At 41.2% G+C, this 25647-nt stretch overlaps 1 protein-coding gene across 1 annotated transcript; it reads right to left on the bottom strand.

Moving 5' to 3' along the window:
- Positions 1–83: 83 nt before the first annotated feature.
- fbxo22 (F-box protein 22) lies at positions 84–23665 on the bottom strand. Its single transcript, XM_062024992.1, has 8 exons — positions 23466–23665; positions 22948–23080; positions 18729–18816; positions 14577–14666; positions 6291–6443; positions 5922–6087; positions 3360–3790; positions 84–750 (listed from the first exon to the last, which is right to left on the bottom strand). Exons 1-7 carry the CDS (start codon positions 23594–23596, stop codon positions 3400–3402), a joined length of 1152 nt encoding a protein of 383 aa, XP_061880976.1. The 5' UTR covers positions 23597–23665; the 3' UTR covers positions 84–750; positions 3360–3399.
- Between the last annotated feature and the right edge of the window lie 1982 nt (positions 23666–25647).

Consider the following 25647-nt stretch of genomic DNA (forward strand, 5'->3'; position numbering starts at 1 on the left):
GCTACAAAACACATTTAATTACACAAGGTCCACTTCACACTGGCAAAAAAAAATACAAGCATCTTATTTTTTACTCTTAATTTATTTTAGGGACAATTTTGAAACAGATTTGGCATATCCTGCAGAAAAGTGCATCCAGACCAAAAATAATTACACAAAGTCTAAAAAGGACACAACATTAGGTACACCCGCACACTCTGTTGCAATGGTGTCAAAAGTGCGGCACAGGGGACATTTGCAGCAGACTTTTTTTTTTTTAAGCCCGCAGCGTATTGTAACAACATTGAAGAAGGCAGGTCACATCAGTACATTAGGAAGAAAGTTTAGGCGAGGTGTGAAAAATTTAAGGATGTGGGAGGCCCACGTTGCACATGGAAGACACTAAAACCAATCCAGTATGGATCAAAATATGCTCAAATAAACAGTTGACAAATAATTTTAGTGTAGTGCCAATATTTTTCATTAATTTGAATTTAACAACATACCGAGAGGGCCATTTGATTTGATTTATCTTTAAAGCCAAACAGGGCATAAAAGCCATCAAAAACATGTTATATTTTTTTACTTTTTTTGCTCAAATTTCTCAATAAACCTTCAGTCTTAAACAAAACTATCAAACGTGTACAGTGATCCATCATTTCTTGCTGTAATCGGTTCCGGACATGTCCGCAATAAATGCATTTCAATTAGAAATGTGTACCCCACCTTCCGCCCAACTGCAGCTGGGATACACTGCAGCCCCCCGCGACCCTGAAAGGGACAAGCGGTAGAAAATGGGTGGATGGATATTTTCTTAGCTAGAGCATAAAAAAACTGTTTAGAGTTCAATCTAAAAAAAAAAAATTCAACATTATGAGAGCCCTCTAGACATGAAATAACCCAATTTAGTCACATTTACACTCTTAATCCAATATAGTGATGCTGTGTGAGGCTGAGCCAATCAGTGGCCACGATACTGAACACTGTGTTCTAATTGGTTTGGGCTCATCTTGCAGCCAATATTATGTATTAATATGTATAGTTTGTTTTGACATTTTTATGCTTGAAAATGCTTGATGTAGGGCAAAACTGTTGCAGAAAATGCTTTAAAAATAAAAAATAAAAAAAAATAAAATGATCTGCAATGTGGTGAAGCTGCAATATTTGAAGTGTGATGTGTGATGTGTGGCAAAGGATGACCATTTTTGTTTGTTTAATGTTGACCCCTTTGATCAGATGCCAGGTGTAAAATAGTAAAACTGTTTTGCAAAGTAATACTCAATGCCGACTGTGGCACCTTTTGATCAAACGGCCTTCAAAAGGGTTAAAAAAACAAAAATGTTTGCTATTTTTGTTTAGGTCATAAGTTGATTGAGAGATTTGAGCTGAAAAAGTAAAAAATGTTTTTATGCCATTTTTTGAAATTATGGACTTATGTATTTTTTAGCTTTTGGGTATTGAGGAATAAATGACAGTTTGTACACCTGTAGAAAGAAATTCGGGCATTGAAATTTTTTAATTTAACATGAAAAAAACCCTCTGAGGAAAAAACATGCATAATAGAGTAACAACAAAAAATACGGCCAAATTATAGCAACAATTTAGTGAAGGAAAAAAAAGTCAGCCTTTGTCCTCTGAGTGTTAGAAAAAATAGTTGCGAGCCGTACTGGTCAACCCTTTTAAGGGGTACAAGACTTCAAGGGAGGTGTAGCTGATCAATAAAAATAAAGAAAAATATTTTCCAAACCTTTTTAAGGCAAAAAAAGTATTGATTTTTACTTCCTACAGTGAGGGAATAAGCAGAATCTGGGCGGGTTTTTAAAAAACTCCACAATATACAGTATTAATGCCAAATAAAAAATATGCATGATTTTTCACCCCAGTAATTTATCATTTTATAAACAAACTAGCATATTTACGGACACTATTATTTCTTAAGATGTCAATTATTTACTTGCATTTCTGAACAGAAAAATGTTGTTTAGGCCATACAAAATACGTTTTTTTGTCATGTGAGAAAAAATACTTTAACTGTTTGTTTTTTGCAAAATAAATCTGGTGACAATTAAGTTTCTGAAATATATATTTGTTTTGTCAACTATACTTAGGGTTGGGTTTAGCACGCTTATTAAAAGGGTGAAAAAAGTAGCATAAGAGTCCCACTTCCTTCAATTTATCAGTAAGTTTGCACACCTCTGATCTCATGAGATTCAAGACCTGAGCTGCCTTTACAAATATAACAATGCTTAGTTTTGATTAAAAAAAATTAAGGTTACAAGAAAAACATCTTTCACCCGCCTATCAAACCTCAGCATTATGAAAATTAATATTAAACAAATGCTGTATTGAATCTGAACATATTGCACAAAATGAAGTATCTGTCAAGGGAAAAATAATCACTTTTAAGCAAAGTATTGGAAAGTGCAAATGACAAAAGACAGGTATTGTTGCACCTAATATCACGTTAACATGACAAAGGAACCTATATAATTAAGTCAATTGTAGCTTTATCGCTAGAAAGTATTTCAAGACAGGAAGAGGCTTCATTAAAAACTATGCACCAAAAGCTAGGAGGTATTGTGTCTATTATTTTCCTCGACAGAATTATGTAGATACACTGGGCCAGTACCAATATTAACTGTATGTCTCAATGTTTGGCCCATGGGCAAAATGGTTTAATCCTGAGCCATTGGGCATTCATGAACAGAATATGTTATATTTTAGATTTAACTCAGTTGCATTTAGTTTGCAGTTTTCCTGCACTTGATGTTAGTTAGCTTATAGGTTTTGGACAAAGTAAGGGGGAGATATTCTTCATAATTAACCAAGGACAGGTCCCTGAATTTTTTAGCCTTTTTTGGACAATTCAAGGTTTGCAACTTGGTGGAAACAGTTTGCGGAAGAGCTATCTGTTCCCGTCGCACAAAACAAGGGCCATTAATGTATCCTTGATTGACCTCATAAACCTCTGACCTCACAAATTATCTTCTGGGTGAATGGACACACTCCAGAACCTTCTCAACAAATTTCCCAGAACAGCGACAGCTGCATATTTTAGCCAGGTGTCTAAATACCTATGTCCATATAGTGTACCAAAGTGACCGCCTTGACTTTGCGGAAGAAAACTCACATTCATCACACCAGAAGGAAAAGTGCCTATTTCCCAAGCTTGGGTCACCCGAGGGCAAAGCAAAAACCCTATGGTGACCTAAAATCTGCCTGTTTGCACATCATTTAGACATATTTTACAAAAGAGCTACAGTACATCATAATAGGATGTTAAAAGAGATTATGGATATTAATCCTAGTTTAACTGTGTTAATATGTGTGTAGATCGACTATAGAACCATATGTCTTCAAAAAGGCGGCTGAAGGGTTACCTCTGATGAAGCAAAGGAATAATGTTGAATGTTTTCAGCTTCAACCCAGATGGACCAGCGTCATGACTGTGGTGTACTCGTGTTGCAGAGAGTTTGAGTCAGTTTCAAACAGCTTGTAGTCGTTTTTAACAATGCGGTCGCAGCCGATTTCTCCGTTGCCGAACAGGCCGAAGAGCGGCACGTCGGGGAACACTTTTCGGAAGGCGTCGGCCTCCACATTGCTCTGGTTGTAGTAATTCTGGCCTCTGCCCACGCAGGCGAACATGAACCCCAGTGTATTCTTCTCCGGAATCTTAGCGGCCTTTAGCCTGCGGATTGTAGCTTCGGCCGTCTTGGGGCTGACCACGTCCTGGTCCAGGAGCACAGACGCTGCCTGCACTTTGGGGCCGCTCAAAGTAAGGCCCATCACGCCGCACCCTCCCTTGCTGCAGCTATAGAGACGTTGTGACAAGGAAGTGGGAATATTGGAGGGAGAACAATAACATTCCTAGCATTGATATCCACAGAAACATGCAAGTCCTCATACAGTGGCCTCTGCTCTAATTATAATCCTCTTTTTGATTAAATAGGCACAACACCTCAGAGACCCTCAGAGGGGGGAAAAAACTAGGAGTGCACAAAAATTATCGGGTTGATATTGGGAATCATGACGTCACATCGATAATTCGATAACATTATAAAAAGCTCAGATAACCGATTATTTTTTATTTTTTTTTAAAACCTCTCCAATGAGACGAGATTACCCATACTGTGCTGTAGGTTGGTTTTAGAGTAAACAAATGGAGTGCTCCTACTGCGTATGTTGCAAACTGTCCCCAAGATCACCAGACTTCACTACTCAAGAGGAAAACGTTGCACCGCCCGAACAAAAATCCCTGCAAACACAAGGAAAGGAAAAAAAAACGTTCGCTTTGACAAATGAAACCTTACCTGCCAACTACTAGTAACCATACCGAATAAATTTGTAGGCATCGGTGCCTTATTCTGATGCAAAGAAAATGCAGATTCAGCCATCTTCTTCTCTAACATTCTTGTTAGTAATGTGTTGTGACAGAAGCACACAGAGTCTGACGCTCTATTGCAAACAACAGCCCTCATTAGGATGTTAGGAAAAAAACTGAATTACTAAGTCGTTTTTTGCACTTTCTGTATTGCTGCAATAATCATGACCATTTGTTGTAGATTTTATTTCCTGTATTTGAATGTGTTACTTATCTATGATTCAATTTCTATCACTTAGTTGTTGAACTTGAATGTCACAAAATTACATAAAAAAATAAAAAAGCATAGTTTTGTTTGTTTTTTCTAAATAAATATATGTATGCAAGTACCGGTAGTTTGCGCACCGTTGAAGTACCTGCACTGTTGTTAAAGTACCGATTTGATGCAAGTATTGGTTAAAGGTAAACAAAACACTATTCAGGACATAAGCTGCACAGATTTATAGATTTGTTAGCTCTACCATAGCAGTGACGTCATGTTTGGTTAGGACAAATCTACAGGTACAGATGGTCAAATCAATCATTGTTTGACTCTTTTTTACTCCCAGGTGTGCACAAACTACAATTAAATCAACATTAAAAAAAACAATAGATATAAATGAGTTATCAGTGACAGTCTTAAGAAGGAGGTTGTCTGTATATGCTTCAAAAAAAGATGCGTACATTCCTACAAAAATAATAATTGCCTTTGACTGATACAACTGGCAGCTGAAATGTATAGTTGAGTTTACAAAAAAGTCCCTAATATTACAATAATTACAAAATATAGAGCATTAAAATGCATTTTGTTGCTGTTCAATGAAAAACGTCCAACTAAAAGTCCCAAATAAAGTCCCAAATAAAGTCCAAAATAAAGTCCAAAATAAAGTCCAACTTTATTTTCTAGCCAAAAAAATTGTTTGGGAGAAAAAACAACCACAATTTGAGACAACTCTCTCGCAGTGATTTCCGGCCTATACAGCGCACCTAAATATGAGCTAAATATGATATACTGTACATCATCTGAAATAACTAAAGTACCAAAAGTATCTGTATTTTTATTTGAGAATCGATATTTTAGCATAAAGATCTGGTATCGGCAGTGTCCATATTTCAGTATGCAGTAGTCTACCGGAAAAGTCCCTTAATGTAATCTCGTGTGGTAGTGGATTTCCGTTCTGTCTGGTGACTGTTTTCTTTTTCGATCGCCAGGTCGATTCGACTTTAGGGCTATGTCATGTGAATTTCCATGATGAGGGTAAGTGCATAAGATCCTAAAAGGCCGACTGAATTATTGTGCGAGTACGTTTGATTTAATATGAACAATTTAATTGGTCCACCGTGTCCCGTTTGACAATTTCATTGGTCTGATGTGACAAAGCTACATTTATTGTACAAATGTAAAGCTTGTGAACCCGGAAAAATCCATAAATTAAAAAAGTAGCGTCTTATAATACGGGAATTACAGTATCACAAAATAGAGGCCTGATATTCTCTGCAGTTAAAGTAAAAACCTTCCGCCACTATATGAGGAAATATAAAGATATAGCACACTCAGCTGACAGGTGTTGTTCTTTCTTACCAGTATCTGGTGGGAACAAAGACTTTTTCTACCAGTCCTCCCGTGATCAGAGCTGTGCTCTTGGCCAGAGGCACCAGTATTTGGTTAAGGAATTGCACCCCTCTGGATCGATACGTCTCATAGAAAAAGATAAGCACCACTCGTAGCTCTGGGTTGTCTACAAGTCCTGCAGGCAAAAGTCCCATCACCAAATTTAATAATTACATAATGGCGAATAAAAGCATAAATCCTCTTGTAAAATATTTACATTTGTTTTAATTCAAACTAAATCAAGGAGTAATACATAAAAACTTGACAGTGACAACTAATTTACTGATTATAAAACAATCATGTATAATATTAAAATTTTTAAAATACGCGTTCACTCACCTGCTTCTTTCAGATCAGTTGGGAGGAAGGTATTCAAACAGAAGTGAAAAGGTTTGATGTCGACACCCTCCATGCTGGGGAACATTAGGGCAAAGCCGGCCTCCCCCTCTTGATGCTCTTCTGGAGGCCTGCAGCTCGAGCCAGTGGGAGTCACTGCAAACACACAAATGTTTAGAAACACTTGTTAAAGCTATACAATGAGTTGTGTTCCAACTTTTGACTGGTATTGTAAATTGAAAAAAATTGGTCTTCTACACAAAAATACTTCATTCAAATGTACCTATTAGAAAGATTGTATGTTTTTGACAAGCACACAAGCAGAAGTATAGTAGTATGTCATATTGTTTCTCAGAGTTTGCGCCTAGTATTAGAGGAACTGCAGCTCAGCAAGCTTCATCAACAATGCGATACGTTCCTATCATTTTGTTTAATTTCAAGAGCTATGTGAGAGGGTGGAACTATAAGAGACAGTTCTCCTATAACCAGACTGCATTTTGATCATTAATATTACTTACTTATTAGTTCAAAACTCCTGAATGAATGGACACCCCACCCTAAACCTAACGTCACCGCCTCACATACACAGTTGGTATGTTTATCATATCAAATCTAACTTTACTTGTATAGTACTTTTCATAAATATAAAATGTTGCACAAAGTGCTTTACATTTAAAAATGTCTAAAAAAACCAGTGCCTCCCTCGAAACTGTCTAAATCTGTTAGTGAGCACTTCTTCTTTGCCAAGATAATCCATCCCACATCACAGGTGGGGCATATCAAGATGCTTTTTAAACAGCATGATCATTGCGCAGGTGCGCCTTAGGCTGCCCACAATAAAAGGCCTCTCTGAAATGTGCAGTTTTGCTTTATTGGAGGTTTGGGTGGGGGTCAGTATCTGATGTGACTACCATTTGCCTCACGCAGTGCAACACATCTTCGCACAAGGTTGGTCAGGCTGATGATTGTGGTCTGTGGAATGTTGGTCCACTCCTCTTCAATGGCTGTGCAAAATTGCTGGATATTGTCAGGAACTGGAACACACTGTCGTATACGCCGATCAACAGCATCCCAATGTCCAGTGTGTATGCTGGCCACGCAAGAGTTGGGATATTTATAGCTTCCAGGAATTGTGTGTAGATCCTTGCAACATGGGGCCGTGCATTGTCATTCTGCAACATGAGGTGATGGTCTTTAGTGATTGGCACAACAATGGCTCTCAGGATCCTGTCGCGGTAGTTCTGTGCATTTAAAACGCCATGAATAAAATGCACTTGCGTTCGTTGTCGATAACATACACTGCCCATACCATAATCACGGGCCACCAGATTTACAACATTCACATCAGCAAACCGCTTTCCCACACACGCTGTCTGCCATCTGCCCTGAACAGTGAGAACCGGGATACATCTGTGAAGAGAACACCTCTCCAACGTACCAGATGCCATCAAATGTGAGCATTCGCCCACTCAAGTCGGTTACAACAGACTGCAGTCCGGTTGAGACCCCGATGAGGACAACGAGCATGCAGATTAGCTTCCCTGAGACTGTTTCTCACAGTTTGTGCAGAAATTATTTGGTTATGCAAGCCAATTGTTGCAGCAGCTGTGGCTGGTACCAGACAATCATGGAGGTGCACCTGCTGGATGTAGAGGTCCTGGACTGGTGTGGTTACACATGGTCTGCGGTTCCGAGGCCGGTTAGTAGTGATGGGTCCGGCAACACCGATGTATCGGCGCATGCGTCGAGCTCATAGAGCGATACCCTGTGTCGGTGCGCGTATCGCTTTTAGAAAGTCACGTGACCGAACACGAGCTGTTTTGGTCACGTGACCGCTCATGAGCTGTTCTGGTCACGTGACCGCTCATGAGCTGTTCTGGTCACGTGACCGCTCATGAACTGTATCGCACTGACGCCTGCGCGCCAAACTGTGTTTATTATGAAGCGGCGCAATGCGTGTTGTTGACGAACACCATTAGGGCCGCTTGTTGTCACTGTCACTCAAAGTTGCATTTCAAAATTACACAGAATAAATGTGTTTATTTTGTTTAGAATTCAGATGGGTTTGATTTGGTGCGCGGCATATATTGGCTGTGCGCCGCACGGTGTGCGCGGAGGACGCTTGAGCACTGCGCAATTGCGCAGGCGCGCACCTCAGAGGGAACGTTGCTCACAGGGCACAGAGGAGGCGTCAGTGCGATACAGTTCGCGTATCGGGCACGTGACCAAAGCAGCTCATGATCGGTCACGTGACTTTCTAAAAGCGGTACGCGCACCGACACAGGGTTTCGCTCTATGAGCTCGACGCATGCGCCTATGCATCTGTGTTGCAGGACCCATCACTACTGTTACTAGAGAAGGTACAGGAATGACGGCGTGGCGAAGTTGGTAGCGTGGCCGTGCCAGCAATCGGTTACTGGGGTTCAATCCCCACCTTCTACCATCCTAGTCATGATACATGTTCACATTATTTGACTGTATCTAAAAAAGATAAAAATATATTTTTATTTAAATGAAGATATGAAATAATCCTAAATGAAATACAATGACTTGGTTTATATTATTGTATATACTAGGTCATAAAATCAGTGTCAGTTGAGTCGGTCCATAGGTTGCCTGTAGGGATTTTTAATGTCCAGCAGATGTCAGTATTTAGTGACACAGTATCGACACAGTATCAATACAGTTTTGCAATGTGTCGAAACGCTTCATGAGGCCTCATCAACCCATCACTACCGGTTAGATGTACTGCCAAATTCTCTGAAACGCTTTTGGAGACAGCTTATGGTAGACAAATGCACATTCAATTAACGGGCAACAGTTCTGGTGGACATTCCTGCAATGAGCATGCCAACTGCCTGCCCCCTCAAAATTTGTGACATCTGCAGCATTGTGCTGTGTGATAAAACCGCACATTTCAGAGTGGACTTTTATTGTGGGCAGCCTAAGGCACACCTGTGCAATAATAATAATAACGCTGTTTAATCAGCATCTTGATATGCCACACCTGTGAGGTGGGATGGACTATATTGGCAAAGAAGAAGTGCTAAAGAACAAATATTTACACACATTTGTGAACAATATTTGAGAGGAATAGGTCTTTTGTGTATACAGTAAAAGATTTAGATCTTTGAATTCAACTCATGAAAAAAGGGAGCAAAAACAAAAGTGTTGCGTTTATATTTGTGTTCAGTGTAAAAAAAACAGTTTTAAAATAATAATTTTTACTATTAAAGAAAAAAAACTATTCAAAGCTAACTAGCACTGTGGGCAAAAGTAATTGTTCCCTAATCCTAATGACTGGTTGGGCCACCCTTAGCAGCAACAACTGAAATCAAGCATTTTTTATAACTGGTAATTAGTCTTACATTTGGCCAGATGTAACAAGACACACACCTTCCAAAAAGTAAAACTTTAATCTTGTCAGTACATAGAATAGTTTCCCAAAAGTCTTGGGAATCATTCAGATTTTTTTTCTGCAAAAGTAAGACATGTCTTTCTTTTTTTTGGTCAGCAGTGGTTTTAGCGTTGGAATTCTGACCTGGACGCCATTTTTACTTGGTCTCTTCCTCAGGGTTGAGTCATGAAAATTGACCTTAACTGAGGAAAAGGAGGCCTGTAGTTTTTTGGATGTTTTTCTGGGTTCCTTTGTGACCTCTTGGATGAGACGTTGCTGTGCTCTTGGGTAATTTTTGTAAACCAGCTACTTCTAGGAAGGTTTACTATTGTTCCATGTTTTCTCCTTTTGTGGTTGATGGCTCACACCGTGATTCGCTGGAGTTCTAAAGCTTTAAAAAATGGTTTTATAACCCTTTCCAGACTGATAGATGTTAATTATTTTCTTGATTGCATCATCGTATTTTGTTGTAGCTTTTTGAGATCTATTGGCCAACTGAATTTTGTCAGACAAGTTCTATGTAGGTCATTGTTGATTGAACCGGTCTGGAGGTAATCAGGATTGGGTGTAGTCAGTGAAATAAACTCAGGTTTTCGTAAAAAATGTTTCCCACATAGGACCAGGTAGGTTTGGATAGCTTTGCTCCCTTAGAACATTAAATAATCATTTTACAACTGCATTTTGTGTTTACTTTGGTTATCTTTGTCTAACATTTAAATTTGTTGGCTGGTTTAAACATTTATGTGGTTAATATATTAAAAAATAAGTATTTGAGAAGGGGGCATATACTTTTTCGGGGCACTGTATGTGATATGAAAAAGTGCCTGTCTGGTGTAGCCACGAATAGATTATATTTTTACCTTTTTTTCTATCACAAATGTTGGCGCTGTGTAAGATATTGGACTGTACAAGTGTACCTAATGAAGTGTCTTGAGTGTATGTGACAGACGTGCCTCATTTCACTCAATTTTTTGCTGACGTGCAGAATAAATCGTACATTACAGAAAACATTTCACACAGGGGTGTCTCATTTCTCTCCCGGCCTGGACTCTCTGGACGAGGCATTTTTCAATACCCTGCAGTCCATAACCAACATGCATAAATAACTTGTACTCTAGGCTATAAGGAAACCTATTACATGTCAGCCTAGCCTTCATACATTGCCATACATAATCCAATCACAGATTTCCTTCAATTGAATTAGAGCCGCCCACGACGACCCTGTGGTGACCCCACCCCCTCAGCTGCAATATCACCCAAATGAGTGTTATGGCAAAACAGCCGGGGCCACCATTAGGCCTGATCGACGACGGCAGCCTGACAGGCCATCATCCCCGCAAAGGAGAGCCTGTCTGATGGAGAGTCACTTCTCCGCAGGGTTGTGATTATGTAGAGAAATGGTGAGCGGGGGCGACGCAGACGAGGCCATCGATCAGGGGAGGGAGGTGCCAGCCCTCCATTCTGACTCGACACCGGCAGCATGGATTAATGCCGAGCTGTCTGCTGGAAAGCGGCCGATTCCTCTTCTCAAGTTGCCTGGAAGGCATCTATTCCACATCGGAATTTATGTCCTTCACTGCTGTTTAGGGCAGCAAGGCCACAGCTCGGGATTACCAAGGAAACATGCACCAGTTACATCTAAACTGTATGAGTGCACAACTTGCAGTGCCTAAAAAACTCTTCCGAACTAGCAACAAGTGACTGTCCCTGCTTTATTTGCTTCCTTCAGTTTTGCCATAGTTGTCAAATTCAGAAAAGAACAAGTTCCATTTCAGTTGAAAGCTGTTAGTACAGTTTGTCTTTCAATGTAACAATGTGACAAACAAAACTTTTATCCTGAAGGATTTCTTCACTTCCCGCGGACTGGACTTCCTCTCTGTGACGGAAACATGGCTGAGAGCCGGTGAGTCCGCCCCTCTTAATGAACTTCTGCCTCCGGAGTGTTCCTACTTTAATTCTCCGCGGTCGTCCGGCCGAAAAGGAGGAGGATTAGCAGTCGTTTTTAAAAATGACTTTAAATGCCGTCAGATCCGCGTGCAATCCTCCTTTTCAAGCTTCGAACTGTGCATGTTTGAACTGGGTCTTTCTGATGTCGTCCTGTGTGCCGTCGTCTACTGACCACCCAAGTACCACAAAGACTTTATAACTGACTTTTCTGAATTTCTGGCTGAAATCCTGCCCAAATATGACCGTGTCCTTATTGTGGGTGATTTTAATATTCACACCTGCTGTCCAGACGAGTCGCTTTCCAGGAGCTTCCTGAATGTAATTGACTCTTTTAACTTCGTACAATCTGTGTGTGGTTCCACACATGAACGCGGGCATACACTCGATTTAGTGCTCTCGTATGGTTTGTGTGTTTTTAATTTGGACATTTGCGACGCTGTGTTCTCTGATCATATGCCGATCCTGTTTGATATTCCCACTCAGTGTCCGGTTAAATTGTGCGCTCCTCCTCAACGCTCTCGCATGTTTAATTCTTCGTCTCCTGCTCTGTTCTCCTCAATTTTTTCGACTCTTTGTGAGGATAATTCTGCAGCCTCTGTATGTTTGAATACTGAAGAGTTGGTTTCTGGGTTCAACTCTATTTGTTTACAAACACTGGACACGATCGCTCCTTTCAAGTGCCGCCGATCTAAAGCCACGCCTCAGCCCTGGTTGAATGAAGTCACTCGGGCTGCCAGGCGCAAGTGTAGAATGGCAGAGAGAAAATGGAAAAAAGACAGGCTGCATGTGTCCTTTGCCATTTGTAAAGAAAGCCTGTTTTCCTTTCAGATGACTGTAAAGGCAGAGATGAATATATATCTATCTCAGATTATATCTTCTAACTATAACAACCCCAGAGTTCTGTTTAAAACTATTAACACGGTCATTGATGCTCCCAAATCTGTTGGTTTTGATGCTTCTTTTGAATTCTGTGAAAATTGTCTCAATTTTTTCACTGACAAAATTGTGTCAACTAGAGCCAGTTTATCTCAGCCTTCATATGACCCTTCTGTTCCACTGAATTTCTCTTCTGTTTTCCATCAGTTTGAGCCGGTGTCCTTTTCTGTTTTAAATGACACAGTTAGTCATATGAAGCCCTCTGGTTCTCCCGCAGACTCCCTCCCACCTCGCCTGTTTAAGGAGGTACGTGCTACTATTAGATCAAGTGTCCTTAACATTATCAATAGTAGCCTCTCTTCTGGAATAGTTCCAGTAGAGTTTAAACATGCAGTGGTGCGACCTCTACTTAAAAAAACCAAGCCTCGACCCCTCTATCCTCTCTAACCTTAGACCTATCTCTAATCTTCCATACATTTCTAAAATATTAGAGAAGGTTGTCTACAGTCAATTGTTGCCCTTCTTAGAGGATAATGGTATCACTGAGTTGTTCCAGTCCGGTTTTAAAGCCCTCCACAGCACAGAGTCAGCGCTTTTAAAAGTTTTTAACGATATCCTCCTGTCAACTGATTCTGGTAAATATGTTGTCCTGGTGCTTTTAGATCTGTCTGCTGCTTTCGACACCGTCAACCACGCCACCTTAATCACTCGTCTTGAGAACTGTGTGGGCATTAAGGGCACCGCCCTCAACTGGTTCCGGTCGTACCTAACTGACAGGAGTTTTTGTGTAAAAATAGACAGTTTTATGTCTTCCACAGCTCCTTTACCACATGGGGTTCCCCAGGGCTCAATCCTTGCCCCAATCTTATTTGCGCTTTACCTTCTCCCCCTTGGTTCTATTTTTAGGAAGTACGATATTGCATTTCATTTTTATGCCGATGATTGCCAGATTTATTTTCCCATGGCACAAAATAACATGGTTCAATGTCTTATTGACTGCCTGCACGACAGCAAAGCCTGGCTTTCAGCTAACTTCCTGAGCCTAAATGAAGACAAAACAGAATTTATGTTGTTCGGTCCAAGTCGCTCCCCATCCCTCAACGTTGACCTCGGCACTCTGACCCCGTATCTCAGCGACTGTGTCACAAACCTGGGGGTAAAGTTCGACTCAGATTTTAAATTCGAAAAACAAATCAGCAGCGTCGTACAAAAAAGCTTTTATCAATTACGCCAAATAGCGAAAGTGAAACCGCTTCTATCAGGACATGATCTCGAGAAATTAATCCACGCCTTTATCTCGACTCGTTTAGACTACTGCAATGCCCTGTATGTAGGCATTAGCCAGGCCTCCCTCGCCCGCCTGCAGCTCGTGCAGAACTCTGCTGCTCGTCTGCTAACACAGACCCACAGACGTGAGCACATCACCCCTATATTAGCGTCCCTTCACTGGCTCCCTGTGCGTTACAGAATCAATTTTAAACTCCTTTTATTTGTTTTTAAATGTCTAAACAACCTCGCGCCAACATATCTCTCCGACCTCCTTCAGCCTTACTGCCCCACCCGATCCCTAAGATCAGCCGATCAGCTGCTACTGACGGTCCCGGACACAAGGCTGAAGCTTAGAGGTGACAGAGCTTTCGCCGCTGCTGCTCCCAAGCTCTGGAACGACCTACCTCTTAGTGTTAGACAAGCCTCCTCTCTTCTTGTTTTTAAATCTCTCTTAAAAACATACTTTTATTCCATGGCTTTTAACACTGAGTGATACCCATCCTGCAATGGCGCCCCATAATACACCTGCTGTGAACCTGTTTTTATGTTTTTATATTTTATTTATTTATTTTTTATCGTGTTCTGTTTGTGTTGTGTTGTGTTTGCTTGGTTCTCGTATTATTTTTAACCTGCCCATTGTACAGCACTTTGGCTACCCCTGTGGTAAATTTTAAATGTGCTTTATAAATAAAGTTGATTTGATTTGATTTGAATGTAGCTACATAAGTAGTACTTTTCATATAAATTACCACTGACAACATATGATCTTACATTGAGGGAATAAGAGAAAACATTCTTACAGACGATGCCAGGTGCAGCAATGCCCATGACGTCACAATTTCGAGGGAACAGGTCCTCAACTGTGTCTTGACTGTGACGGCTCCTTTTTGCTGCAGAAAATTTGAGAAAGATGAAGAATACTTAGTCACTACGATAACAAAATAGTTTGATCCTTTGATGTAGAGGGAAAATTAATAACCCTCACAGATGAGGCTAGGTAAACCTAACATAACATCTTTAAGTGAAATAAAATCCATCTGTAAAATAAAATCTGTCAGTGTATCATCCACAGAACCTACAGAACCCTGTTTTTTAAACTCAAATGAAATACTCCTCATTACTGGATTTGTTGGAACATGTGGATTATAGGTGAATGGAAATCAGAAATGTTTGATTGACACGTGGGTTCAATGTTAGCTAAAATATAACAGCTATCTAGCTGTCAGAGAGCTGTTTCCCCCTTATCTGCTGTAATATCTTAATTTGTGCTGAAAGCCTGTCACTCAACCAATTCCTAGAGTAAATCTACATCAACAAGTCCAGTCATTTTCCCTGTGTGTCCTGTTTTCAACGCCAGCTAAGACTATTTGCCATACGCAACTGGAAAATGTCCCAACTCACCTCATCTTCCTGTGACAGAAAACTACAGGAAACTGCAGGATAGCATCACCAGCCTGGGGTTTCATCTTGAGGAGAAAGACAGTATTGTTCTTAAGTTCTCCAAAGTTTCTTCTACCCAGGCTATGCAACTTGCTTTTGTCAGCTCCTGTCTTCTTAATCCGACCAAGTCCATCCTCTTCAAGGATTGTCTCGCCTTGCTCTGTCTCACCGACTGACCGTGACAAAACAATCGCATAGACCAGCTACGTCATTGCGGGGACTCCTGAGCCAGACGAGCCATTGGCAGAACCTGACGACCCCTGGCTACCCCTGGACAGTAGGCCAAAGACAAACTACCAGGGAGATTTGCGGTGATGTTCGAACGACGGAGCCACTCTCTGGTCAGGGCGAGGCTCCTCTGTGCTCTACTCAACTTCAGCCGAAACAGCAACGAACAAACGAGCACCTGCTCGCGCTTGCTTCAACACCTCGCCAACCACTGACAAATAAACATGTAGTTCTTGGCGATGATGTCTACGCCCAGCTGCAGGCAAGCCTTTCTCCTCAACTCGCCGTTGTCTGCTGAAAGAGGCTGTTCTTTGGCGAAGCTTCGAAAGTTCTTACCATCCTGAAACCACGGAAAGCAACGTACCTCCCACCATTGTAGAGCATCATCCACCCGCACCAAATCCCCTTTTCAACCCAACTACACTAATCATCAGTAATTCAATTACCAGAAATATTCCACTTTCAAATGCAATCACCCACTGTTATCCTGGTGCCACTGTGCTTGACAAACAAGCTCAAAAACCTCATCCCATCCCTCCCATCAACAATCAAGAGGATAATCATCCACACTGGCTCAAATGACACGAAATTCACAATCCAAAATTACAAAATCTCATTTCAAATTCCTCTTCAACTCGTTAAAAAGCACTGAATGGCCCCCTTCCCACCCTCAATCGTGCACCTGATAATTTTAGCATAATCCTTATCCTCCACACTTGGCTCCAGACCACCTACAGGACCTTTTTGGTCACTTTTATTGATAATTGTAATTTAATCTTTTTTTTTTTTTTTTTAACAGTGATGGACTTCACCCAAACAAGCTTGGCTCACATATCATAAAATCAAACATACAATACAGTGTGCAAACGTCAGCTGATTGACTAGTGACACCTACATTTTTACCGCTGCACTGTAAACCCCCAACCCAGTACCACAGCAACCCTCTGCATCCCCTCAGCCCATTCACTTCTTCTGGTCCCTTTGTACCCATACTCTATTCCATCATGCTCAAACCAGAAGTCACATGGCATATCTGTGCACTATTTACCACTCCTCACAACCAGTCAGCAAGCACCACAAACTCCATTTTGCATTAGTTCACACCCGCTCCCTGAACAACAAATCTTCCATCCTACATAAATTCATCACTGACAATAACCTGAAGTTCCTCTGTCTAACTGAAACCTGGCATAAAAAATTAGACTACTCCTCACTCAATCAGACCACACGCACCGGATACACATACTGTACATCAGAAAACCCCTTCTGGAATGGTGGGGCGGTGGCATTGCTGTAATTCACAAAGCGGACATTCACTTTTGTCACCTCCACCCTCTCCCGTCTCATCATGTGAACACCTGCCTGCAAACTCTCTGGCCCCACGCCCTTGGTCACTGCTGTCATCTAGCGCCCACCAAAAATGAATTATTTCTTCCTTTCTGACTTCTCCAACTTCCTGATCCAACTCTGTGCAATATCTCCATGCATTTTACTCTTTAAGTGGCTTTATGGGCAGTGTGTGTTATCGACAATTTTTACATTGACAATGCCAACAACAAATCGGCCTCAAATTCCTGGAATTTCTACACTAATTTTTCCTAATTATTGGTCCAAAATACCTCACCAATTCTGTCAAATATTTTACCATATTCTTAAACAGCCTCATCCTGTCCCCCTCCACACACATCCAGTACCTTGGTCTTATCTTGGACATTAACGTTTCATTTGAAACTCATGTCAAACGTCAATAAAACAGCCAACCTTCACCTCAGGAAATTTGCCTGTCTTCATTTTCTCCTTTTCAACCGCTGAAACTCTTATTCATGCATTCGTCACCTCCATACCGGATTACTGCAACAGCATCCTTTATGGTTAATCTTCCAAAGTATTCCATAAACTTAAACTCATCCAAACCTCTGTTGCACACCTCACTCTTTTCCATCGCTAGGAGCACATCACCCCTATCCTCCAAGAACTTCACTGGCTACCTCTCCCACAGCACATCTAGTTCAAAATCCTTCTCCTGACCCATAAAGCCCTTCACAACATAGCCCCCTTGTACCTCTCTGTCCGCCTCACATTCCTGTTATAAACCTACGTTCTACTAACAACCACCTGCTATCCCCTACTCATAGAACCCAACACCGAACCTAGGGGGACCGTGCCTTCTCCATCGCTGCCCCCACCCTCTGGAACTTTCTACCCCATTCCATCCACTCATGTCAAACCCCGCATTCAAAAAACCCTGTTAAAAACCCACCCTTTCAAAACTGCTTTTAATACTTGACAAATCATCGCATAATACAATGTTCCCCTTCATTTTGCCCATTTTTATGTTGATTTAAACTGGTTGTTTTATTATTTTATTATACTGTATATGCTTTTATGATAGTGGTCATGTTTTGTTTTGGTTACGTTTAAGTTTCGTTAAGTACCTTTTAAAAGCACTATATAGATCAAATTAATTATTATTATAAAAATAATAATATTACAAAATTAAGCAATGTTTTTTCAATGCAATCAAATGAATGATGCTAGAAATGCACAGTCCTGGATGACCAAGATGTAGCCCACTGGATGTGTTCACGCCTTTGAGTAAATAAGCAAATACAGCATATCCCATTATGGGCCGTATTGATAATTCAAGTACTATGGTGTACCAAATGTTGCCAGTGAATGTTTTCAAGATTAATTTCAATGTATAAGTATTTTATAGCATTGGCACAACTTTAAACCTAACACATATGGAGGTATGTTTATCATGCAGCAGGTGTGCTGTATTTAATTTAATACAGTACAGTTTATGCCAGGGCTATTCAACTAGCAACCCCGGGGCACAAAATTGTCCCAGGATTGAAACCATCAGGTTCAGTTCAAAACTTGGGAGATAAACTTTTTTTCAGCAAATTCCTAAAAACACTATTAGAGTGCTCCTGTTTTATAGAGGAAGTTGGGCCACTGTAAACACATTGGCAAATCGTTGCATAGATATTTTAACCTCGCTAGCAAACATAGAACTCTGTGATTTACAATATAAATCACAAATCATAACTGAGGCGTTCAAGGCACCCATTTAAATCCTCTCCTTTTCAGCAGTTACAAATGAATAAATGGATCAAAATTAAATGTCTACTGTAGAGGACACTGGTTCTCAGGAATATAAAAAATAAGACTAATAGTAGTCGTGTAATAATAATACACTAACAATAAAGGGGGAGTCTGGCACCTGGCCTCCAAAATAATTTAGGTAAATATTCCTGGTATATGACATATGTAATACAAACCTCGATTCCGTCTGTAGCAGTGCACGTCTTCATTGCGGGCCTCACAATCCACCATTGCAATAACTGTTTTGGGCAGGAGAAATACTTTCTGCAAATATCAGAAAACAAAAACAAACTTTATAATGGGTCGAGTTAGTTTAAATTAGTCATTATGTAGAAATGCATATTTCCCAATAAGTCTGGGAGATAACGGACGGACTTATTGGCAAAGTATTCACCGCGGGATGGATCGCCGCTGTGGTCTCCCAGAGCGTTTACTAATTGCTAATTACGCCATAGTGAGTGGCGAACGGACCGCTGTTTTCACAGTTCAACTGTGTTTGTGTTGTTTTCATCACCATTCACACCAATACTAATGACGTAAGAGTGGTTCTTAAACTTTTTTCACCAAGTACCACCTCCAAAAAAACTTGTCTCTCCAAGTACCACCACAATGACCAACATTAATATACAGTTCAGTAGTAGGCCTAAATATTCATTAAAAACAAGGCAGAGGTTTTATTTAACAATATTAAATGATAAAATAAATAAATGGGTTATACTTGTATAGCGCTTTTCTACCTTCAATGTACTCAAAGCGCTTTGACAGTATTTCCACATTCACCCATTCACACACAAACTCACACACTGATGGCGGGAGCTGCCATGCAAGGCGCTAACCAGCAGCCATCAGGAGCAAGGGTGAAGTGTCTTGCCCAAGGACACAACAGACGTGACTAGGATGGTAGAAGGTGGGGATTGAACCCCAGTAACCAGCAACCCTTCGATTTCTAGCACGGCCACTCTACCAACTTCGCCACGCCGTCAATATTCTGGCCACCGTAACATTACAACACTAACACTGCATTTGAATATGGGAAAATAAACACTATAATTAAATCAAGTAATTCTTTGGCATACCACTATGGAACCCGCGTCCCACTAGTGACAAAGTCGTACATAGAGAGAGTATGGTCAACCCGGTTTTAGGTGATCTCCTCAATTAAAGGTAAACAAAGGCACTCGCATGACTATGGGGCACCATGACTGCTACTAGCTTTGAGCTGATGCTGTGTGTCTGCGACACTTTCTTAGTTTTTTGTAGTGTAAAAATGTCCTGTTGTGCAGCATTGGGCTGCTCCACCCACAATAAAATGCATAAAGCTTTTACATCGCTTTTCCCACAACCCGGAAAGAATACAAGGTTGGGAAGTGAAGGTTTGCCGTCAACACTGCAGATCCACCAACTACAGAGTCTTGTGCCAGGTAAACAATGAAGCCCTCAACACAACATCTGCATTTTGTTCAGAAGAGAACACATAGAAGCTAATACAAATAACAGAAGAATTAAACAAATTAAAGAGATGGTTTGAAAAAACAGACTATGCTTGAATCTTAGTAAAACTAAGATGATGCTATTCAGTAAGAGCAGAAGAGAAAGTCGAACACAAATAAAAAACAGAGTAGACATTGAAACAGTAAAAGAACACATGCACAGTGTCTCTATTCAATATCCTTGTCTGTGAGTGACCCGTAACAACAACCGAAGAGAGACGTACACGTACTGGTTTGATTGGTCAATAGAGAACCAATAAAATGTGTCACGTTTCATGTCTCTGAACATTAAAAAACAGAAGGCAACTCTTGACCCCAACAAACTTGTTTTGACGACACTGTTCTTCATCTTGTTCTGTTGTTCCAGGTCACTCATGGGCCCCGTTTACACTGCACATCAAATCTATTTTTTTTTGCCATAAAGTGACACAGAAGAATATCGGATATTTTTTGCCAGCCTGAAAGCTCCAAAGTGGTTCAAATTTGATATTTTCCGATCAGACTCAAGTCACATCAGGAGATAGTCCGAATCCGATTGGAATCTTATTATTTTAAATGTGACTTCAATATAAACAGAAATGCGACAGACCTGAATGCGATATTAATGTGACTTCTGCGTCCTCTTTGGGCGAGATACGTTATTCGTGTGCGCGGGGAAAGACGCAGCTCGCCAGCGGAAGTCGATACGTCATCACAACATCCTGTTTCAGTGACTGAAGTATTTTTTCGGCGGAGAATAAACAAGTAGTTGAACACAAACATAATGCTAAAATGTTCTATTCATATTTATTACTACAAACATGTATTTTTAAGTGCAAAGAATTGTGCAAGAACATCCACTGTTTCAAGCAAATATTTAAAAAATCTTGCAGTGAAGTGGGTTTAAAGTGCAATGTAAACATCCAGTGTAAAAGATACATTTTCACTTTAGTGTCTTTCAACTTTTATTTTATGAGAAGGAGTGTCCTCTACAGTGGACATGTGTATATCTGTTTGGAAAATGTTGTTACTCAGAAAAGTAAACGAACAATTTAACTTTTAAAAAAGTAAATCAGTCCAATTAAATTGGCGGCCCGCAGGGCACAACCGGCCCGCCAAAGCTTTTCATTTGGCCCACCAGACATCATCCAAATAGGCTTGATGAAACTATTCAAACTAGAATTTACCATGTATGCAGTACTTCGGCCAACCTGCAGGGGCAACAACGAGGCACACCAGCGGGGTGAGTAGAAGAAGACTACTCATTCAACCCTTTACTTTGCAATTAAGTACACGCAGTCTCAAAGGAATATAACCTGCAGAGGCACTTTCTGACGAAAAATTTCCATTTCGATGTCAAGGCCCTGAGCCCATTGGCTCTTGAAACTGCGGCCCTCTTCATTATGTAGTTGAATAACCCTGATGTAAATACCTCACAAACTGACGTTTAGCTTCAAATATATTTTCTGGGTGACAGTTTATGAGGTGGCGACTTATCCAGCAGACTGCCTTCCACCCGAGTGCAGCTGGCTTTTGTAGTAGTAGAAGTAGAGACTTCCTTGTTCATTTACAAAATCCGGTCAACTTCCTTTGTTTTCACTTACATTGGGGTCACATTGAGGCCTGTGTGCGTTTATACTGAAGTCTGATAAAGTTCACATTTTAATTGCAGTGTAAACAGTCAGCTGGAAAAAAAATTAGATAAAAAAAAAAAACTCTAATTTGGGCCTTTTTAACCTGCAGTGTAAACATAGTTACAGACAAGGATACTAAAAAAAAGACACTGCGCTTGTGCAATCTATCTATATGTCCAAACATTGAGCCTTGTAAACCAAAAATGTTTACACTTGTTTTAATTCCCATTTTCGATTTTCAAACACATAAACACATTCAGATAACGGATAATGGATAACGATCGGTTTCCCGTTTTTTTATTATCAAACCAAAAAATGGGGAAAATTTATTTTTTATTCCAAACGAAAAACAAATGGCCGCGACGGACGTAAAAACGTTCATTTTTGGATGTTTTTTAAAGCGCCTTATAGGCAGAATAGTGTGACTCCCGTTGACTCTATTGCTAGCTGACTTTACCAGGGTTTATTTACAAGTTAAATTGCATAAAAACAAAAATATGTTCCGGTCAGACAACATTTTTAAAAAGTTCCCCTGTAATATCTATCCATCCATCCATCCATCCATCCATCTATCCATCTTTTTCTGCTTATCCAAGGTCGGGTCGCAGGGGCAGCAGCCTAAGCAGGGAAGCCCAGACTTCCTTCTCCCCAGCCACTTCGTCCAGCTCCTCCCGGGGGATCCCGAGGCGTTCCCAGGCCAGCCGGGAGACATAGTCTTCCCAACGTGTCCTGGGTCTTCCCCGTGGCCTCCTACCGGTCGGTCGTGCCCTAAACACCTCCTTAGGGAGGTGTTCGGGTGGCATCCTGACCAGATGCCCAAACCACCTCATCTGGCTCCTCTCGATGTGGAGGAGCGACAGCTTTACTTTGAGCTCCTCCCGGATGACAGAGCTTCTCACCCTATCTCTAAGGGAGAGGCCCGCCACCCGTCGGAGGAAACTAATTTCGGCTGCTTGTACCCGTGATAATGTCCTTTCTGTCATGACCCAAAGCTCATGACCATAGGTGAGGATAGGAACATAGATCGACCGGTAAATTGAGAGCTTTGCCTTCCGGCTCAGCTCCTTCCTCACCACAACGGATAGATACAGCGTCCGCATTACTGAAGACGCCGCACTGATTCGCCTTTAATAGGAAAATGATACTCCTATCACTGGAATCGTCTTTACAAGAAGACCCTGTCTGAAAATGCTGGTTCATGTAAATCAATTAATTGTACATACATGCCTACATATAGACTAAGCCTAAAAGGAGATACATGGATGTGGTGAGTGTGCAAGTAGCAAGTTTACCTCCACTTCCTCGGCCAGGACCTTGCAGAGAACATGTCCGTGCCTATCGGAGGGTCCACAGGCTGACACCCAGGCCAACTGCTGCTGAGTCCTGAGCACCCTGCGGGCACAGTTGCTCCACAGCCTGCACACACTGCAGGTAACAACACAACCATTGATTGATTGATTGAAACTTTTATTAGTAGATTGCACAGTACAATGCATATTCCGTACAATTGACCACTAAATGGTAACACCCGAATAAGTTTTTCAACTTGTTTAAGTCGGGGTCCACGTTAATCAATTCATGGTAAACCACACAGCCGGTGTTAGCAGTATTTGGCTAAATGTTTCCAGCAACTTGGTGAGTATCTTGAACAGCTACATTATTTAAAAATAATACATAAAACCGCTAAAATGGGCATCTGTTGGTGGCTTCCACCCACTGCAGTTATATTATAATCGCGTTCACGTCCATAAACAGCTTGTGAATTAACACCCGTCAAGTTTGCGAGCTAGCATGCACACGTTCTCGTTACCTGGCAATTTGGAGAAGAGATTTGGTCGGTACGAAGGTAAGAACTCGCTCGACGACCTCCGCCACATTGCTCAAAATGTAAGCGGCCTTGGTATCCTGTAAAGACACGTCGGGGCCAAGATTATCCCCCATGTTCCCTCTCAATTTGCGGATGTCGCAAAACAAGGCTGCCCTTCTACGTAAATCCCTATGTACCGGAAGTGCACGTGAAGCACCTGCAGCGGATGCTACACTACCCCTAGTGGTCAGGAGGTGCTATGTCTGCACAGCACAGTGACTGACGCTTTACCTTCTGATCATAAATTATTACTTTACAGCAGTGACGTGCAGTGAGGTTCATGGCTGGTGAGGCACTGACTTCATCACAGTCAGATTTACAAACATATGAACCCTAAAAAGGAACTTATTCACCATTTGATTGGCAGCAGTTAACGGGTTATGTTTAAAAGCTCATACCAGCATTCTTCCCTGCTTGGCACTCAGCATCAAGGGTTGGAATTGGGGGTTAAATCACCAAAAATGATTCCCGGGCGCGGCACCGCTGCTGCCCACTGCTCACCTCACCTCCCAGGGGGTGAGCAAGGGGGTGGGTCAAATGCAGAGGACTAATTTCATTACACCTAGTGTGTGTGTGACAATCATTGGTACTTTAACTTAACTTTACACATACAAACTGTAGCACACAAAAAAGCACATTTAATTAAAAAAACATTATTATGGTCTTACCTTTACTTATAAATGAAGTCCATGCGCCGCTGTTGTGCTGGATTAATGCACCCCCGCCGTAGAATGCACCCCCTGACGGGAGTGTTATATCAACTAAAGCCCACACTTGAACTTTCCACGTGCAAGATTGAATCTATTTAAAAAATTTATTTAATAAGAAGCCAAAAAGTGCAAAAACAATAATGTTCGTGTTGGAGGAGTTGTGAATGAATGAAATATGAAATCCGTGCTGCAGTCTGCAGGTGTACCTAATGTTGTGGCCCTGCAGTCATTCACAACTCCTCCAACACGAACATTATTGTTTTAGCACTTTTTGGCTTCTTATTGAATAACTTTTTTAAATAGATTCAATCTTGCACGTGGAAAATTTAAGTGTGGGCTTTAGTTGATATAACACTCCCGTCAGGGGGTGCATTCTACGACGGGGGTGCATTCTCTACCACCAGGAGGCGGGATTACTGCGAGCCTCAGCCAGTGCGTCTTCGCAGCAGTTTTATGATTGCTCAGCACAAGAAATACGTTACACACATACAGTTGTTGACAAAACACACTGTACATTATATACCTCAGCTAACTAAACTATGGAAATGTATAATATAGTTCATATAGCAATACGGTCTCACTGCACAGCAGGCCAGCAGTTAGCAGAGTCATTGCGCAATCCATGTTGAGGCACAACGCAGTGACGTGCCTCAACTGGCTGCTGATCACCGCACCATCTCCTCTCAGTATTTGAACGGCAAATGTGAAAATTCAGCGATTTTGAATAAAAATAATCTAAAACTGGTGAAGTTAAATGGAAAATAACGTTATAGTATAATCACTGGATACATATAACAATTTAATTATTTTTTCTTTTTACATTTTTTTTCTTTCCATGATGGCACGTGAGGCCCCACCTCACCTGCCTCCACTGACTGCACGTCACTGCTTTACAGAGTTATGAAATAATACACTTACATTTATATTTTTATATCATATCACTTTGAGGGGAGGTTGATATTTTATACCAATGTGATGAATATTGTTTAGGGGTAACTAACTGTATGTTAGGGCAGTCACGGTGCGACAGGGGTTAGTGCATGTGCCTCACAATATGAAGGTCCTGAGTAGTCCTGAGTTCAATCCCGGGCTCAGGATCTTTCTGTGTGGAGTTTGCATGTTCTCCCCGTGACTGCGTGAGTTCCCTCCGGGTACTCCGGCTTCCTCCCACCGCCAAAAACATGCACTTGGCAACACCCACACATGCGGTCCTCTCCAAGGTTTCTCATAGTCATTCACATCGACGTCCCATTGGGGTTGTGAGTTTTTATGTGCTGTTGCCGATAGCCCTTCTTCTTTTCTTACCCGTGATGCCGAGTGCAGTGTAGGCCCTGTAGAGGGACTGCCCTGCGAAGCCTCTGCATCTTGCCTTCCAGCCTTGATTGTGGCAGTTGCTGACGAGGCCTTCATATTTC

The sequence above is a fragment of the Entelurus aequoreus genome, linkage group LG02 (assembly GCF_033978785.1).
Source record: "Entelurus aequoreus isolate RoL-2023_Sb linkage group LG02, RoL_Eaeq_v1.1, whole genome shotgun sequence".
Lineage (NCBI taxonomy): Eukaryota > Metazoa > Chordata > Actinopteri > Syngnathiformes > Syngnathidae > Entelurus > Entelurus aequoreus.